The following is a 14,712-nucleotide window of genomic DNA, read 5'->3' on the forward strand; positions in this document are numbered from 1 at the left end:
AAGGCAAGTATGAACTTCATCACCTCCGATTCACGACACCCTGGGGGCTCATATATAACGCAGTCTTGAGGGGGATTTTATATCATGGAATGGGATTATGTATACATTTAATTGATATCCACTCCTACATCTGTAGTGTGAACGCTTGCACTGTAGAATTTGGAGACAAATCGCTGCACAAATTATATTTCCCTGGAAATTTTCCCAGGCTCCTTGCCTTTTAATTTGGACTGTATTACTGAACAATATCTTATGAGTACGGTATATGAGTTGGCGTATGTTTGCTTCGTAGAGAGTCTCCAACTCTTATATTAGTAGGTTTTTCACTTATTTTGCTAGATTCAGTGAAGGTCACTGAAGTTAAAGGGGATCTACAGGATGACGTATTATAATAAACACTTTGTTAACTAGTTTTGTTCTATAGGATTATGGCTGTAGGCAAAGTTGTGTGGGTGTTTATTCATATGTGGTTGTATATACAGGCTTTCTCTATTACATACATCTATAGCGAGCACTAAAGATGTGTATCTAAACACCCTACCTACAAGAAGTACATTAGTCATACAAGAAGTACATTAGTCATACAAGAAGAAAAAAAACTAACAAAAAAAACCTAGGCCTCATGCACAGAGAGTCTGTATAGCACCACATGGTGTTCTTCATGGCTATATATACCACTGGATAATGCCCTGCTGAGTGCCCTATGTAAAGAGTCATTAAGGCCTAGACACCTTGATGGAGAACTCTGTATGTCTCTGTATTATATCAGAGGTGCACTACAGTGCCATAGCTTATTAGTTTTACTTATATAGCACCAACATATCCCATAGCACTTTATATGTATTCTCATCACTCATTGTCCCAGTAGAGCTCACAATGTAAATTTCCTATCAGTAGGTTTCTGATGCGTGGGAGGAAACCCACACAAACATGGGAAGAATATACAAACTCCTTGCAGATGTTGATCAATTCAAACCCAGGACTCCAGCGCTGCAAAACAACAATGCTAACCACTGAGCTTTATTATTAAAAGGGACTGTCGCAGAATCAACACTTTGTACTGACCACCAGCAAAGGTGATAAGTGTCACTTGCAGTTCAAATCATCACGAGAAAAGAAATTTGCTTGAGCATGTGTGCTGCAGCTTCATTCATATGCCTATGGGAGTGACTTTTGTGATCAAAGGGGATCACAGCAGTGAGACCCCAAACGGCAGACACTTTCCTGTACATAGGTGATATATACTGATTCTGGAACAACCCCCTTTAAGAATTATATGGACAAAAGTATTCCTGACTGCTTGTAATAACAGGCACTGTCCTGTAGGTGTCACTGATGCTATTGCTTTCTAAGAAGAAGGTTCCCAACCCTTCTTTATGTACTGCAGTTTGGGAAATACAGTATAAAAAAAACTGCATGAATATAAAACTAATGTAAGGACAGGGCTTCACCTATTTATGACAGAATTGAATAATTAGGGTTCATTTTTTACAGGAACATTAAGTAGACGTAAAATCTCATCCATTTAGCCAATGTTCACAGTGCAAATTCCCTGCATTGTACGATTATCTACACCTCATCTGTCACTATTCAGTTTCCTAAAGGCAATTTTGTTGGCTAATGGATGACGTGGTTGGAGGTTGCCTTCATTGTTGCTGAAAGAAAGGTCATCTGTGACAAACCGTCAGATAAAGTATCGCCCCCTCACCTGTTCCAGCATGTCTTTTGGTAGATCCTCCTGCTCATCCATTGTCAAAATTGCACGTTTGATTTCTTCATTTGACAGCTTGAGCCTACAGGAATGCAAATGTTACAGAACATATTAAACAATATAGGTCAATGGGATGCTGGGAGTTTTGTAATAAGAGAGTTACAGGTTGGTGACCTCAGTATTTAGCTATGTAAGAAAAGAACACTAATAGGTTGCGAGATCCTACCACTGACTAATGTCATCACATTAAGTGGTTTTCTAAGCATCAATTGCAGTAATTTTAGCTAATAAACTGTTCCCACAATTCTGCATATTTTTATCTAAACACTTCCCACCCTACAATGCGTTTTATGGCAGACAACATATCACTCCGTTACTCATCAGACTGCAGACAGCAATGAACTTGTACAAGTCTATACTGAACCTCGACATGGTAAAGATATTGTCACTAGAAGAATTTCCAGCAAATTGTGGAGCAAGTTATCACATGCTCGAAATATTCTTTACTGGTACTAATCCTAGAAGATTAAATGTCAAGATTCTTGACTGCTAGAATGTGGAACATGACAGGAAATCTCCAGATATTTCTAAATATGAACCCAAACACTGTGGTCACAGAACCACCTTAAACCTTCTTATGTATAAATGGACATTCATGGAAATAGGTCACACTGTGAAAACGTTAAAAAAGTCAGACAGGCAGTGGATAACTTTGCATAAATCCAATCCAGTGGGAAATCGTAAGGTTAAGGCCCGACTTGTCATCCCACAGCAAAAAAGTCCTGCCAGAAAAATCGCAACCGCATCGCGGTTCTTCCCACAGTGCTTTGGACAGAAAATTTTCAAAGGTGTCTTCTGTGTTTCGGTTTCAATTATACCTATGGTATATGGAAACCTCTGCGTTTTCATAGGTATAACTGACATGTTGCGATTTCCAAAACTGAAACAGTTTTGGAGATCACCGCATGTCCGCAGCATGTTTTTTTTTTTTTTTACTGAAGAGTGGGGATGGGATTGGCTAGCCTAGAGAAAAAATCTGCACCAGATCATGCAGGTTTAGATCCAAAAACTTTTTTTTTTTTTTTTTTTTTAATATGTAGATTGTGAGCCCCATATAGGGATCACAATGTACATTTTTTTATCCTATCAGTATGTCTTTGGAGTATGGGAGGAAATCTACACAAACACGGGGAGAACATTCAAACTTTCTGTAGATGATTAGAGATGAGCGAACACTAAAATGTTCGAGGTTCGAAATTCGATTCGAACAGCCGCTCAATGTTCGTGTGTTCGAACGGGTTTCGAACCCCATTATAGTCTATGGGGAACAGATACTCGTTAAGGGGGAAACCCAAATCCGTGTCTGGAGGGTCACCAAGTCCACTATGACAACCCAGGAAATGATGCCAACACCTCTGGAATGACACTGGGACAGCAGGGGAAGCATGTCTGGGGGCATCTAACACACCAAAGACCCTCTATTACCCCAACATCAGAGCCTAACAACTACACACTTTACACACTCAATACCACCTCTCTGACAGTAGGAAAACACCTTGAAACATGTGTATTTGGCACTTGCAGTGAGGAGAGCTTGTCACCAGCAGTGAATTTGGCCCTTGTAGTAAGATGAGGTTGGCACCAACATTTGTTTTGAAAATCAGGGTGGATTGAGCCTCTAACCAGCAGAGTTTGGGCAAATTCATGGTGGAGGGAGCCTCTAAAAACCCCAGTTTGGACCAATTCATGGTGGAGGGAGCCTCTAACCAGCAGAGTTTGGGCAAATTCATGGTGGAGGGAGCCTCTAAAAACCCCAGTTTGGACCAATTCATGGTGGAGGGAGCCTCTAAAAACCCCAGTTTGGACCAATTCATGATGGAGGAAGCCTCTAAACAGCCCAGTTTGGGCAAATTCATGGTGGAGGGAGCCTCTAAAAACCCCCAGTTTGGACCAATTCATGGTGGAGGGAGCCTCTAAAAACCCCAGTTTGGACCAATTCATGGTGAAGGGAGCCTCTAAACAGGCCAGTTTGGGCAAATTCATGGTGGAGGGAGCCTCTAAACAGCTCAGTTTGGGCAAATTCATGGTGGAGGGAGCCTCTAAACAGCCCAGTTTGGACCAATTCATGGTGGAGGGAGCCTCTAAAAACCCCAGTTTGGACCAATTCATGGTGGAGGGAGCCTCTAAACAGCCCAGTTTGGACCAATTCATGGTGGAGGGAGCCTCTAAACAGCCCAGTTTGGACCAATTCATGGTGGAGGGAGCCTCTAAACAGCCCAGTTTGGGCAAATTCATGGTGGAGGGAGCCTCTAAAAACCCCCAGTTTGGACCAATTCATGGTGGAGGGAGCCTCTAAAAACCCCAGTTTGGACCAATTCATGGCGGAGGGAGCCTCTAAACAGCCCAGTTTGGACCAATTCATGGTGGAGGGAGCCTCTAAACAGCCCAGTTTGGGCAAATTCATGGTGGAGGGAGCCTCTAAAAACCCCCAGTTTGGACCAATTCATGGTGGAGGGAGCCTCTAAAAACCCCAGTTTGGACCAATTCATGATGGAGGGAGCCTCTAAACAGCCCAGTTTGGGCAAATTCATGGTGGAGGGAGCCTCTAAAAACCCCCAGTTTGGACCAATTCATGGTGGAGGGAGCCTCTAAAAACCCCAGTTTGGACCAATTCATGGTGGAGGGAGCCTCTAAACAGCCCAGTTTGGGCAAATTCATGGTGGAGGGAGCCTCTAAAAACCCCAGTTTGGACCAATTCATGGTGGAGGGAGCCTCTAAAAACCCCAGTTTGGACCAATTCATGATGGAGGGAGCCTCTACACAGCTCAGTTTGGGCAAATTCATGGTGGAGGGAGCCTCTAAAAACCCCCAGTTTGGACCAATTCATGGTGGAGGGAGCCTCTAAAAACCCCAGTTTGGACCAATTCATGGTGGAGGGAGCCTCTAAACAGCTCAGTTTGGGCAAATTCATGGTGGAGGGAGCCTCTAAACAGCCCAGTTTGGGCAAATTCATGGTGGAGGGAGCCTCTAAACAGCCCAGTTTGGGCAAATTCATGGTGGAGGGAGCCTCTAAAAACCCCAGTTTGGACCAATTCATGGTGGAGGGAGCCTCTAAAAACCCCAGTTTGGACCAATTCATGGTGGAGGGAGCCTCTAAACAGCCCAGTTTGGACCAATTCATGGTGGAGGGAGCCTCTAAAAACCCCAGTTTGGACCAATTCATGGTGGAGGGAGCCTCTAAACAGCCCAGTTTGGGCAAATTCATGGTGGAGGGAGCCTCTAACCAGCCCAGTTTGGACCAATTCATGGTGGAGGGAGCCTCTAAAAACCCCAGTTTGGGCAAATTCATGGTGGAAGGAGCCTCTAACCAGCAGAGTTGTGGGAAAGCAGGGTGGAGGGAGCCTCTAACCAGCAGAGTTGGTGGAAATCAGGGTGGAGGGAGCCTCTAACCAGCAGAGTTGGGGGAAATCATGTTGGAGGGAGCCTAGTATTAGCAGAATTGTGCAACGCTTATGGTGGATGAGTATGAGGATGCGGAGGAATTGGAGAGGTTGAGTACAGACATGGAGTTTCATGTTGGGGTGCTTTACACAGGTGGGCACAAAAATGAAGGATCTATCCAGTGGTGGTTCATTTTTATCAAAGTGAGCCGGTCGGCACTCTCAGCTGACAGACGGGTGCGCTTGTCAGTGATGATGCCACCGGCTGCACTGAACACCCTCTCAGATAGGACGCTGGCGGCAGGACAGGACAGCACCTCCAAGGCATATAGGGCAAGTTCAAGCCACAGGTCCAACTTCGACACCCAATACGTGTAGGGCGCAGAGGGGTCGGAGAGGACAGGGCTGTGGTCGGAAAGGTATTCCCGCAACATGCGCCTATACTTCTCACGCCTGGTGACACTAGGACCCTCCGTGGCGGGACTTTGGCGAGGGGGTGCCATCAAGGTGTCCCAGACCTTAGACAGTGTGCCCCTCGTTTGTGTGGACCGGTGAGAACTTGGTCGCCTACTGGAGGAACTGCCCTCCCTGCCGCCAACGTCACATGCTGGAAACATCTCCATCATATTCTGCACCAATTGCCTGTGGCAAGCATTGATGCGATTGGCCCTCCCCTCTACCGGAATAAAAGACGAGATGTTGTTTTTATACTGGGGGTCAAGGATAGCAAAGATCCAGTACTGGTTGTCCTCCATGATTTTGACAATACGCTTGTCGGTTGTAAAGCACCCCAACATGAACTCAGCCATGTCTGCCACAGTGTTAGTTGGCATGACTCCTCTGGCCCCACCGGAAAGTTCAATCTCCATTTCCTCCTCATCCTCCATGTCTACCCATCCGCGCTGCAACAATGGGACGATTCGAAGTTGCCCGGAAGCCTCCTGTATCACCATCACATCATCGGACAACTCTTCTTCCTCCTCCTCCTCCTCCATTAAACGCAGTGAAGCGGACAGATGTGTGGACCTACTCTCCAGCTGTGACGGATCGGATGCTATCCCTAACTCCTCTGTGTGATCTGAGTTATCCCTGATGTCAATCAGGGATTCTCTCAGAACACACAAGAGCGGGATTGTAAGGCTCACCATCGCATCCTCAGAGCTCACCCTCCTTGTGGACTCCTCAAAGACCCGTAGGATGTCACAAAGGTCTCTCATCCATGGCCACTCATGGATGTGAAACTGAGGCAGCTGACTTTGTGGCACCCTAGGGTTTTGTAGCTGGTATTCCATCAAAGGTCTCTGCTGCTCAACCACTCTATTCAACATCTGAAACATTGAGTTCCAGCGTGTGGGGACGTCGCACAAAAGCCGGTGTTGTGGCACATGCAGGCGTTGCTGGAGAGATTTTAAGCTAGCAGCGGCTACTGTCGACTTGCGAAAGTGGGCGCACATGCGCCGCACTTTCACCAGTAGCTCTGGAACATTGGGGTAGCTCTTTAGGAAACGTTGCACCACTAGGTTGAAGACGTGGGCCAGGCATGGAACATGTTGAAGTCGGGCAAGCTCCAGAGCTGCTACCAGGTTCCGGCCGTTATCACAAACGACCATGCCTGGGCCCAGGTGCAGCGGCTCAAACCATATTGCCGTCTCATCGAGGAGGGCATCCCTCACCTCGGAGGCAGTGTGCTGTCTGTCCCCCAAGCTGATCAGCTTCAGCACAGCCTGCTGACGTCTACCAACGCCAGTGCTGCAACGTTTCCAACTCGTAGCTGGGGTCAATCTAACAGCGGAGGAGGAGGCGGTGGCGGAGGAGGAGGCGGTGGCGGTAGAGGAGGAGGAGGAGGGGGGTGTTCTTCTCGTGTCCCTGCCAGGAATGTTAGGCGGGGAGACGAGGTACACCGGGCCAGTTTGGGAAGCAGTCCCAGCCTCAACTACATTCACCCAGTGTGCTGTCAGTGAAATGTAGCGTCCCTGTCCGCATGCACTTGTCCACGCGTCGGTGGTCAAGTGGACCTTTGTGCAAAGCGCGGAACTAAGGGCCCGCCTGATGTTGAGTGACACGTGCTGGTGCAAGGCGGGGACGGCACACCGGGAGAAGTAGTGACGGCTAGGGACGGCATAGCGAGGTGCCGCAGTTGCCATCAGGTCCAGGAAGGCGGGAGTTTCAACAAGCCGGAACGCCAACATCTCCTGGGCCAGCAGTTTAGCGATGTTGGCGTTCAAGGCTTGCGCGTGTGGGTGGTTAGCAGTGTATTTCTGCCGCCGCTCCAATGTCTGAGAGATGGTGGGTTGTTGTAAAGAAGCGCCTGATGGTGCCTTTGATGGTGCAGGAGAAGGAGATAAGACAGGAACAGGGGAGGATGAGGGAGAAGTCAACAAAGTGGCGGAGGCAGATGAAGTGGTGTCCTGGCTCGTCCTCTGGAGTGCATCGCCAGCACAGTCAGCAGTGGCAGAGGCAGTGGCAGAGGCAGTGGCAGAGGCGTGAACGGCAGGCGGCCTTTGTCCTGCCGTTGCTGCCTGCCACTGATTCCAGTGCTTGGATTCCAAATGACGGCGCATTGAAGTGGTGGACAGGTTGCTCTTCTCAGAGCCCCTAATCAATTTCGAGAGGCAAATTGTGCAGACAACACTATATCTGTCCTCGGCGCATTCCTTGAAAAAACTCCACACTTTCGAGAAACGTGCCCTCGAGGTGGGAGTTTTTCGGGGCTGGGTACGAACTGGAACATCTTGGGAGATTCCGAGTGTGGCCTGGCTTCGCCTAAGCTGCTGACCTCTGCCTCTGCCTCTAGCTACCCTTTTTGGTGCTGCACCTGCCTCAACATCCACACTACTTTCCCCGCTTGACATCCCCCCTGTCCAGGTCGGGTCAGTGTCCTCATCATCCACCACTTCCTCTTCCAACTCCTGTCTCATCTCCTCCTCCCGCACAATGCGCCGGTCAACTGGATGCCCTGACGGCAACTGCGTCACATCATCGTCGATGAGGGTGGGTTGCTGGTCATCCACCACCAAATCGAACGGAGATGGAGGAGACTCTAGTGTTTGAGCATCTGGACACAGATGCTCCTCTGTTAGGTTCGTGGAATCGTGACGTGGAGAGGCAGGTTGAGGGACAATGAAAGGAGCGGAGAACAGCTCTGGGGAGCAGGGACAGTTGGGGTTATTGTTCTGTGAAGCTTGGGAATTTTGGGAGGAAGGAGGACAAGACTGTTGGGTAATAGGAGGAGAGGAGGCAGAGTCTGACTGGCTGCTGGACAATGTGCTGTAAGCGTTCTCTGACAGCCATTGCAAGACCTGTTCCTGGTTCTCGGGCCTACTAAGGTTTGTACCCTGCAGTTTAGTTAATGTGGCAAGCAACCCTGGCACTGTGGAGTGGTGCAATGCTTGCTGCCCCACAGGAGTAGGCACGGGACGCCCTGTGGCTTCACTGCTACCTTGCTCCCCAGAACCATTCCCCCGACCTCGCCCACGGCCTCGTCCACGTCCCTTTCCGGGAGCCTTGCGCATTTTGAATTCCCAGTTAGAAATTGGCACTATATACCAGTAGGAAAAATTGTGGGTGCACGTAACCCCAATATATTCTTTGAATTACCAGTCAGAAACTGGCACTATATGGCAGTAGCAAGAAATGAGGGTATTTATAACCCCAATATATTCTTTGAATTCCCAGTCAGACAATGGCACTATATACCAGTAGCAAAAATTGTGGGTGCACGTAACCCCAATATATTCTTTGAATTGCCAGTCAGAAACTGGCACTATATACCAGTAGCAAGAAATGAGGGTATTTGTAACCGCAATATATTCTTTGAATTCCCAGTCAGACAATGGCACTATATACCAGTAGCAAGAAATGAGGGTATTTATAACCCCAATATATTCTTTGAATTCCCAGTCAGACAATGGCACTATATACCAGTAGCAAAAATTGTGGGTGCACGTAACCCCAATATATATTCTTTGAATTCCCAGTCAGACAATGGCACTATATGGCAGTAGCAAAAATAGTGGGTGTATATAGCCCCAATTCTATTGCTAGGGGACTTGCAGGGTATTTCTGGGGTGAAGGTGGGGGGGCACACCGTTGGAACGGGTATCGGGGGTATATATCGGGTATACGGGAATACACTGACAGTGTATTCCATTCAGGATCCTGGGAAAGCTGGGTTGCGGCGATTGCTTCTCCCTGGAATTTAGCTCTTATAAGAGCTGTTGGTTGTCTTCTCCTTCCTATCCTAGCCTGTCCCTGCCTACCCAGAATCTAAGCCCTAGCTAACTGGACGGAAACCTCCGTCCCCGGTGAATTGCAAGCTCAGAATGACGCGAAGCTGGGCGTCGCTGTTCTTTTAAATTAGAGGTCACATGTTTTCGGCAGCCAATGGGTTTTGCCTACTTTTTTCAACGTCACCGGTGTCGTAGTTCCTGTCCCACCTACCCTGCGCTGTTATTGGAGCAAAAAAGGCGCCAGGGAAGGTGGGAGGGGAATCGAGTAATGGCGCACTTTACCACGCGGTGTTCGATTCGATTCGAACATGCCGAACAGCCTAATATCCGATCGAACATGAGTTCGATAGAACACTGTTCGCTCATCTCTATAGATGATGTTCCTGGTAGGATTCGAACCCAGGACTCCAGCACTACAAGGCTAACCATTGAACCACCATGATGCCCCATAGACCCAAAAACTCCGTAGTGGATGAAAACTATCTGCTGCTGAATTTTCCGGCACAAATCTGCAGAAACTATTTGCACTTCCATCATGTGAATTTACCCAAATATAAACCTTATTTCTCTTGTATCTAGTTCTCTGAATGTAGTCAGCAGTGTAAATCTTAAGTTTTTATTAATGTCTCCTGAGTCAACCTGCTGAGCAAGAAGCAGGAGACAGATAGAAAAATTACGACTGAGACCAGACTACACTGGATTTGCTTGTAGTCTGTAACCATGGTAAGAGACCGCTCTGCACTGGTGTTGTAGACACAACTTTATGCTACTTTTTTTTTTAATCAAGACGATTTCGAAAGTTTCTTCTTTTTTCAACTTTGTGGTGACAATAATCGTTTGCCAATGGATACAATCATGAATGTAGAAACATTCTATGGATGAAAAATCAGCCTAACTTTCTTTATTGTGGTCAGGTTATCTTCTTGTGTGTAGTGTTCAAGCCCCATAACCTGTTCAGACCATAGAAAGTTTGTGCATTGATAATCATATCCATGGGCAAGTGGTCAAGACAAAATCCGGTCACCACTAAGATGGTTGGAGAAAATCTCTGAAGTTCTGCAAAAATTTTAATTATATTTGCAAAATGTTTATGTTTTAATTGTCTATATGGTTATATTAATGGGAAAACCTCATAAATACAGTTGAGCCGCAATAGCAGGCACTATCCATAATTTGGCATGGTATCCTTTCTGGGAGAAAGCAGTCTTATTATTCTAATCTTGTCTTACCCCTCTATGCAGCAGCCACCAGAAGTTCATCAAAACAGACAGCTGATACTGCATTAAACTACTAAGCCACTCACATTCCAGCACAAGGCTCGGAATATCTCCCCCTATATCAACTGCTACTGGAGGAGAAGACCCCCACCCAAAATAAAATAAAAAGGCCACATGAAGAGAGAAAAAAAAAAAATCATAAAGTGATCAGTCTGGGAGAGGCAGCGGCCAATGCAGTTTAGTTCATATTTAGCAAAAATCGCTGCCTCGATCTATAGAGAAGTAGATGTGTGCATGCAGGCACTCAACGTGATGAAATATTTTCTTCTTGGCAACTGTTAATAGCTTGGGGGAGTTTCAGGAATTACGGGAGGGTAAAGCAAGACACCAGATCAAAGGGGTCATCGCCTAACCACTAAAAACAATCGAGGCTTATTACATAATCCCTAAGGTGTTTAATTTCCGCCACCAATGCTGGATCAAGATTCAGAACGTCAAGGTCTGTTTACTTAGAAGGGGTGCTGAAAATTGATGTACAATATAGTGGACGCTTCATCGCGCAAATTAAAAGGAAATGAAGGTCATTGAGCTTTCCTCTCCTTGTTGTTAAAAGCAGTTCATTCATTACTTTAACAGATTCTCCTAAAAACAACTAACGTCTCATATTCCCCATCAGGGTATATTGATGTCGTCTTCAACTTGGTACCTCCATTAGATTGCATGTATACGTAAGTTTGCAGTCTATTGGTCAATAAAAATGACAAGAATGACATACAGATTGTGACATGTATTTTAACTGACCCATCCACTGAAAATAAACTGACAGAGACGCAAGTAGGAACAGGTATGGGACCTACACTATATTTTGTGGCTCTTAGATATTGGTCTGTAAACAGAGCCGCAAAAACTACGCCTGTGCGTATTGGCCCTCTGATGCATAAGAGTCCGTAATTTTATCCCCAATTGTTAATGTGCGTGAGACCTTAAAAGTTGAAACGTCAAACAGTGTTGCACTCACATGGCCCATCCATGTACATGTTCTGCCATTGAACTGAATAGCTACATGCAATACTGCAATTCACCTGCAGTGGTCACTGTGTTAAAAATAAATGGGGGGCTGCAAATTACCCCAGTGATAACAGCTGGCCCCTGGGGATTAGAAAAGAAGGTCCTGGTGTGATCAGCTGGGCTAGCTTCTATTTAAGAGACAATGAAAAAGGCTGCTGACAATCTCCAACTACATCATAACTCAGGGATGTCAAAAAGTACAGTCAATGTGTATCATCCCAGCCCCACAGACAGATGGATTCAGATTACCCCAATTCAGGTGACTAACATTTAATAATCTATCTGCTGGCCTGGGTTGATATGCTGGATTCTGGTCACCATACACATTAGACATACCTCGAACAAACCTATATCAGACACAGGACTAGCCAAACATGTAGGAGATATCTTGCTTCACATTGGGCAGCAGGATACTTCACCGCCAGAGTTGTCTGGAAGAAGCTATTTTCTCCTCTCCCTATTGAGAACTTATGCATGCTCAACTGAGTTGAGTGTGCATGTGTGTGAGGAAGTCTAATGGCATAGCCCTGAGTCAAACAAGCATTTAGGTCAGTGGTTCTTAACCTTGTTTGAGGTACCGAACCCACCAGTTTCATATGCACATTCACCAAACCCTTCTATAGTGATAAATCAAATATGATTTTTTTTCCAAATTCAAGACATAGGTATATGTTTGTTTTTTTTACTGGTACACAAAATGAACTGTGCATAGGGCCTAGGGTTCGATCAAACCCTGGTTAAGAACCACTGATTTAGGTGAAGGATATTTAACCATTTCAGGTGTATGGCCACGTTTAAAGCTATGGTCCCATACAGTGGTGCAGGCAATATTCTATGTCTAAAAAATGTCTGCACTAAAATACCTACCTGTGTCTGTCTGTCTATCTATCTATATATTATAGTTCAACACAAACATGTACCCTGTCTGCATGGAGTTAGCAGACTCTGGCTGCATTTAGTATAACCTGTAGAGCAGAGTGTTTAAGCCAACAGTGTTAAGCTAGTTCCATATTTTTTCCTTTACCGATATCTTGCATAAAATAAGCAAAAACACATTTCTACTTTCTCTACTCGTATTTAGATGAAAGACCTGAAAAGAATGACACCATGTCAGCCATCTTGGGTTTAGCATTGTTATGTTTGGCTCGGCCAGACTGAAGAAGGATAAGAGGTCACTTGATGTCTGGTTCTTGCAGCCATGACATCATTCTAAGAAGTCTCAGAAATCAGGGCAAGAGAGGGATTAATTCAGACTGCGACTATGTAGTTTACAGGTCATCTCCGGCACAACATACATCACGTGTTGTGTTATCTGTATTCCCTATCAAGGGGATAATCATAAATTGAATAAACGGATATACTTGAACCAGTATTTAGTCACCTGACATGTATATTCTACCATGTACACTACAAAACACAGCGGTTTGTAGTTATACCGTTAAAGAGCATTTCCTACCTTAGACACTGACAGCATATCCACAAGCTGTGCCATAAATGTGTGATAAGAGGGAACATTAGGGCTACAGGGGGTCCCCTATCTGCAGCTGCTGGATCTAGATGAAGTTCCCTTTGAAAGCCAATGTACATTTAAATGTGTATTCTACAGAAACAGGCGACTACTGTTCTAAACACGTTGCCGCACTTATCTTGTAACCATACAACATTAGAGCCGCTATTCTAGTTACAAGCTGCTTTCACAACTGTGCAGGCTGCAGAGCTCATATTTCCCAGCGTTCTTTGCTTTGCTCAGGATCTACATATTTGCAGCAGGCATTAATAGGATTATATGATAGGAAGTCTAAAGCAGCCCATATGTATTAGATCTGCATCAGCCAAATTCATTGATTTCAATGAGCCTGGCCAACCATCTAATGTGTATGGAGACTTCCCGACTCTTCCCCGATGGCTGTCAGGGGAGATAAGGATCGGGAGGTTGGAATTCAACTCGGATTCTTTTGTTCTGAGGGACAGAAGCTGCGGCCAGAGGTGTCTGGCAGAGTCTTTCCCCAATTCAGGACACCTGCACTGCTTAGCCAAGCCAAGACTTGAGAGATATAGCTGTTCAGCTGACAGCTAGATACAGTTTTTGGTCAGCTATACTACGGCTGGAGAGATATGTGCACCAGAAACAGAGTACTCGAAATGTGAGGATCTCTGCATCCCATGCCTAGATTCTCTGGGGTTTACTCCTAGAATGCTACTTATGGACAGAATTTATTCAATGCTGACATCATTCCTAGGCCACTGATCAACCCAGATGCTGACTCTCCTACATGATGTTATGTAATTACTAGTATCTCCCTGCTGATCTTATCTGCTGTATGGTAGAGGGAGAGAAGAATGGTTCCCAGTTTGGGTTTGCTCACCTCTGTGCTTTCAGATCCCTAGGACTAAAAGCAATATTGGAGACCCCGTCATCTGTCTATAGGAACATTATCTCCCAGAGACTCCTCTGAAATTTCTACCACGAAAAACCAAGGGGGCGTTCACACTAGCATCGGTGTCCGGCAGCTAGTGTCCGATGCTAAAGTCCGCGAAAGATTTTAGCATCGGAAACTAGCTGTGTCCGTTTGCAATTTGCATGATTTTAAATTGGACATCATGTAGTGTCCTTTAGTGTCGGACACCGGCGCTAGTGTGAACCCAGCTTAATTGGGACATTGGGAGGGTGGCGTTGGGGGTTGGGTTTTCAATTTTTCTTGTATTCTGTATAATCCTAAAGCTGATGTGATATATAGAAAAAATAGCTTAACCACTGATCCAATATAAATCATAATATCACAGGATCAAATATATTGTATTCTATATGCATAAGGTTTTTTTGGCCAGTATAAAACCACACTACCTTAGTATAACGATATATTACAGGGGTTGTCAGCAGCACAAAAATGTGCGTAGACGTGTTATATAACTGTTCAAATAAATGTGTCTATTTCAGCGCCCCTCTCCTGATCAATCACTTATGTGTTGAGATTGACATAGGAAGAGAATCCCCCATCCACTTTACCAATCTATTTTGGCACGTACTCACTGATGTGCTTGAAGGG

At 45.7% G+C, this 14,712-nt stretch overlaps 1 protein-coding gene across 5 annotated transcripts in view; it reads right to left on the bottom strand.

The window, feature by feature from the left end:
• DAAM1 (dishevelled associated activator of morphogenesis 1) overlaps positions 1-14,712 on the bottom strand; it is a 149,890-nt gene that overhangs the window by 18,888 nt on the left and 116,290 nt on the right. For all 5 annotated transcript variants that reach the window (XM_075282742.1, XM_075282740.1, XM_075282743.1 and 2 more), the window contains one exon: positions 1,709-1,793. In XM_075282742.1, the coding sequence (XP_075138843.1) occupies positions 1,709-1,793 (85 nt within the window). The remainder of the gene's footprint in view (positions 1-1,708; positions 1,794-14,712) is intronic.

This window comes from Leptodactylus fuscus, chromosome 7, assembly GCF_031893055.1.
Source record: "Leptodactylus fuscus isolate aLepFus1 chromosome 7, aLepFus1.hap2, whole genome shotgun sequence".
Taxonomy (NCBI): domain Eukaryota; kingdom Metazoa; phylum Chordata; class Amphibia; order Anura; family Leptodactylidae; genus Leptodactylus; species Leptodactylus fuscus.